This window comes from Cyphomyrmex costatus, unplaced genomic scaffold, assembly GCF_001594065.2.
Source record: "Cyphomyrmex costatus isolate MS0001 unplaced genomic scaffold, Ccosl1.0 scaffold165, whole genome shotgun sequence".
Lineage (NCBI taxonomy): Eukaryota > Metazoa > Arthropoda > Insecta > Hymenoptera > Formicidae > Cyphomyrmex > Cyphomyrmex costatus.
The window spans coordinates 7,175-12,075 of NW_017275663.1; the positions used below are offsets into that span (position 1 = coordinate 7,175).

The 4,901-nt window shown below is 43.2% G+C and overlaps 1 protein-coding gene and 1 long non-coding RNA gene across 2 annotated transcripts; both read right to left on the reverse strand.

Annotated features, from left to right (window-relative positions):
* Positions 1–1,049, reverse strand: LOC108771796 (uncharacterized). Its single transcript, XR_001940653.1, has 3 exons — positions 975–1,049; positions 754–831; positions 1–109 (listed from the first exon to the last, which is right to left on the reverse strand). It is a non-coding gene; the product is annotated as an uncharacterized LOC108771796 (long non-coding RNA).
* Positions 1,048–2,104, reverse strand: LOC108771788 (52 kDa repressor of the inhibitor of the protein kinase). Its single transcript, XM_018537150.1, has 4 exons — positions 1,575–2,104; positions 1,213–1,389; positions 1,109–1,130; positions 1,048–1,059 (listed from the first exon to the last, which is right to left on the reverse strand). The coding sequence occupies exons 1-4, from the start codon at positions 1,670–1,672 to the stop codon at positions 1,048–1,050; spliced, it is 309 nt and encodes a 102-aa protein (XP_018392652.1). The 5' UTR covers positions 1,673–2,104.
* Between the last annotated feature and the right edge of the window lie 2,797 nt (positions 2,105–4,901).

Here is a 4,901-nt window from a genome sequence, read left to right on the forward strand (position 1 = left end):
GCGCAGCTTTCTATTTTCTGCTTGTAATTTTAAATGCCGTTCCTTCATTTTCCTTTTTCATGGAGTTTCTTCTACACGACTTATTAAATGCTTGCTGCTAGATGTACTCCTACACAAATATAACATTGTTGAAATACATGTATATATGTATATTGTATATGATTGAAAACCAAAACGTAATTACACAAAAAAATAGAAAAAAAGAATTAGAATACTATAAATGAACAAAATTATATTATTACATTAATATATTTCTATTTTGTTTAAAATAAATTTAAAGGAAAACAGCAAAATTATATAAAAGTGTAAAGCTACGAAAAATATTTAAGTTTTGAAAAATTGTTATGTGTGTGTGTGTGATTTTTATAAATTGATCATATAAAAATAATATATTTGAAATGCGTATATGTACCCAGATAGCCAAACCTGCAAAGCAATCTCTTTTAACAGAAAAGCAACAGATTGCACACAAAATCTGTTTATCAAATTGTGACGGCAGACTGACAGCAGACTGCGCGTCGATTTAAATATACTGAAACGACATAGGATCTGTCGTTTCAGTGTATTTAAATCGAACATACTGCAAGCCAGTCTGCCGACAGAGTCTGATAAACAGAATCTGTTGACAGATCACTTGCCGTCTGGTGACGCAAATGTCTATGGATCTGCTGATTCTGTCAAATTTGTCGCTAATCTGACGTCAGCCTATACACATATTGTTTACTCGGTAACTAATTCCAAATAAAAACTTACGGTGTAACAATCTTGGATGTCTCAGCGGTCTCAATATCTATATCCATAGGATCAATTGCTTTTGACAACTGCATATTGCTAAAATATATCACATATATTTTTAATAGAAACATCTGCCTTGACAAAAAATAAAATATGTATTTTGCAATAAAAAATAGGTGTCAACAAAATCGGCTATTATTTTTATTAAAGAAAAAAAAGATATGAAGAAGTTTGAAAACCTGTTCGTTTCTTTTTGTTGATCTTTTCCAATTATCTTATCACTATTTTCTTCTAGTGCACTTGCTACTGTTGTTAAATTACCATCTTCTTTTAGTGCGCTTGTCGCTGTTGTTGAATTACTATCTTCTTTTACTGCACTTGTTGCAAGTATATTGCTGGAAAAGTTATATCAGTTTATACATTATCAGATTGAATACAGAATAATACATTGTATTGTACATAATGTTTATTATTTACTCTCTTTCAAAAAATATCGTCGGTATGGCATCAGGATAAAGATGAGCTCTAATTTTGCCTATTTTATACCACTTTTCTTCAAAATGCAAATGGCACAGTCTACAATTGCGATAAGCGTACTCTGGACCCATCACTTGTAAATCTAATCTTTGACATGCATGTATCCATTGTAACCATCTGTAAGTGTTACAACAAATGGTTAATATAAAAATACACATATATCTAGTATAGATAGATTATAGATTTAAATGTGTGTAGATTATAATGTGTGTACAAAAAATAGAAAAATTACAGATAAATTACAATATAATATAAAAACTGAATTATACATACTTAAAAATATAATTAAAACCAATATGTACCTGTCATGCTCTTTTGGAAACGAAAAAAAATGTCTTTTCTCTGTGATATTATTGTTGCACCCCTTTGCAACACACCATTTCGATTTATGGGCTAACATCTTTTTGTATTTTTTTTTATCAGTTTTATCTTATATATATATATTTTTTTTATCTTCTAAGAAGCAGCACCTGCAACAAAGCTAAGATCAAAAGTGCAGTTTTCTGTAAAAGAATTGAAAATCTGTAAAATCTATACAGATTAACTATTCTGTACAGAAAAAATAATCGTTCTTGGTTAACTTTCACTTTTCACTTAGCACTATATTCACTAAACATTAAACACAAAACACTTTTCTATTCACTTTCTTTAACACGTCTTATATTTAACAATAACACTGCTCTGACTTTTTACTTTAAATCGCCTTGAATTCACTTTTGTCACATTTACCGCCAATTTTGGCCGTTGGGGCATTTCAACGACAGAGAACACTATAGAAAAGCAAACAGAGCAAGTGCGACAGAAAGATTCTGTTACGTTATTGGTTACACCCATAGCTCGCACATGTGCAGTACCATTTCGTACACGCGAAAATCCGAGAGTTGCGCTACTGTATATACTGTGGCATTACCTCATCTCGGCGCTCTCGCGGCACGCATTCTTTCCATTGTCTTTCCGCGGGCGTTTCCTGGAAGTCAAGATCGTGTAAGAGATGTCGATATAGACGTTCGTTGTTAATCTCATAATCCGGATGCTCTTGGGGGTTATTTCGGACGGCATCGAGTAGGCGTTGGTACCATGGGCACGCGCTTGCTTTGACGGTGGCGGCGGCTATCGGCTGGCGCGATAGTGCGTCGGCTACGCGATTCAGGGCTCCCCTTCGATACTTAATGTCAAATTCATATTGCTGCAATTCGAACGCCCATCGCCCGAGGCGGCCGGATGGTGACTCGAGACGCTGTAACCACTTGAGGGACTGGTGGTCGGTAATTACGGTAAAGCGGTATCCCTCAAGATAGTCTCTCATGCGCCGGATGCCCCAGACGACGGCCAGGCATTCGAGCTCGGTTGCGCTATAATTTTGTTCCGGTCGACTCAGCGTTCTACTGGCGTAAGCTATGACGCGCTCGCCTTCCGGAAAGTTTTGCGTTAGCACTGCGCCGAGCCCGGTGCCGCTGGCGTCCGTTTGCAGCATGAATCGACGCGTAAAGTCGGGGCAGGCGAGTACGGGCGCTGTTGTGAGCGTATGTTTGAGCTGTTCGAACGCAGCGGCTTCGCTAGTCCCCCAAGCCCATCGGGCGTTCTTACGCGTTAGCGCGGTAAGGGCGGCTACCGTAGCGAAATTCTGAATGAACCGACGGTACCACGAGGCTATTCCGAGAAACTGCCGAATCTGTTTGATCGTTTTTGGAGCGGGCCAGTTTTCTATCGCCTCTATCTTTTCTGGGTCCGTCCTAAGACCTTGTCGGTCGATTATATGTCCGAGATATCTTAGCTGGTCTACGCAAAATTTGCACTTCTCAGGATTGATTCTTAACTGGGCCTCGCGGAGCCGGCGGAATACCTCCCGTAAGTTTCTGAATGTTCTTTGAACGTGTCGTTTACGATTATGATGTCGTCTAAATATACGAAGACTCTAGGCTCCAGTTCGGGACCGAGAACCGTGTCTAGCAGGCGTTGGAAAGTAGCGGCCGCGGAGTGTAGTCCGAAAGGCGTGACCTTGAACTGGTATAGGCCCTTACCCGGTATTGTGAACGCCGTAATAGGCTTACTCTGTGGCGCGAGAGGTACTTGCCAGTATCCGTTTTTTAGGTCTAGCGTAGTTAAATATTTTGCTCCCCGCAGTTTGTCGAGGGTGGCGGTTATCTGGGGGAGGGGATACGCGTCCGGCTCAGTTACTTCATTTACGCGTCTGAAATCGATGCAAAAACGATTTTTCTCGTTCTTTTTTCTAACTATCACTATCGGAGAGCTCCATGCGCTTACCGTGGGTTCTATTATGTCCTCGCGCAGCATTTCCCGGACTTCGTTATCGATGACCGCTTGAACGGCGGGGTTGCGAGGGCGGTAACGTTGCTTTATTGGTCGTACGCCGGGTTTTACGCGTATTTCGTGCTGCGTGAGGGTCGTGGGGCCCTGCACTGTTTCGAACTTCGGTAGTTCTTTACGTAAAAATATTTCTAGGTCGCGGTCCTCGGTCTGTGTATTTGCTGCGAGTCCCTCGGTAGTCGCGATAACGGCGGGGTGACTGGTAATCGCGGTCGGTGGAGGCGCGGGTATCGCGTATCCTAGTTGGGCCCAAATGTCCATTCTTATGAGCACGGGGCTCTTCAGATTGGGCATTATACAGATTACGTGTTGTAGACGTCGTGTCCCTACGCGGATTGGTAGAGAAATTGAGCCCGGCAAGGCGATTATCTGCCCATCGGCTAGCTGTACTTCCTTTATTTCATTATCGAGTTCGTACGGTCCCTCTTGTAATATTTCTCGCGCGTCGTTATTTATAAACGATATTTCGGATCCAGTGTCCAGTAACGCTCGTAGGCGATAGTCGTCGACGAATATGTCGAGGTGCGGCCGCGGGGTGAATTCTATTCGAGGGACCGGGGGACGGCCGGGACTTCCCCGGTCTGTATCCCGTTTCCCGGCGGCGGGTGACAGTCCTTAGTAAATACCCCGTCCTTTCCGCATTGCGAACAAAATCTGCGCGGGGGGCGTTTACAGTCGAATCGAGTGTGCCCGCGTTGCTTCCACCGCCAGCAGCACTCGTCGCTACTGTAGGCTACGGCCGCGGTGGTTTCGGGTGTACTTTCTTTCGCCTTTGGCTCCGCTTTCTCCAGGAGCTGGAGGCGCTCGCAATTCGCGGCCTCTCGGCTTAATTCTTGTATCGAATGCACGTCTGTCCACCGAATACGCCATTGATAGGCGACGCGCATGTTACGGTATAGGTATTCGACCTGCCGAGATTCCGCAGTTATACCGGCGCGATTTAAAAGCGCAATTAGCGACGTGGAGTATTTGAAATAGGTTTCTCCCGGCTTTTGTTTTCGAGCGTGGACGTCTTCGAGTAGTTGATACGCGTCGGCGTGTGGTAGAAAAGCGGCTTTAAAACTTTCGGTGAAGTCTCCCCAGTTTTCCCAGTTTTTCCTATTACCCGGACACCACAATTGCGCGTCTCCCTTCAACAACATCGGCAAGCCCCGGAAAAACTGTCGATCGGTCAGCTCGTAGGCTTCTTTGAGTTCTTCGATTCTTTCTAAAAATGACCAGGGGTCCTTGCCGTCAAATTGCAGGCCCCATTTACGCATTTGATTAAGTATTTGTGCCGGCCGTTCCTCGGGGCTTGCCGT

Bases quoted from the DNA above. Each gene is read 5' to 3' on its own strand.
- LOC108771788 (XM_018537150.1), bottom strand. From the start codon at position 1,672: ATGTTAGCCCATAAATCGAAATGGTGTGTTGCAAAGGGGTGCAACAAT. The intron at 1,390-1,574 runs GTACATATTGGT...TAACACTTACAG, and splicing joins TTTCCAAAAGAGCATGACAG to ATGGTTACAATGGATACATG. The intron at 1,131-1,212 runs GTAAATAATAAA...TAACTTTTCCAG, and splicing joins ACGATATTTTTTGAAAGAGA to CAATATACTTGCAACAAGTG.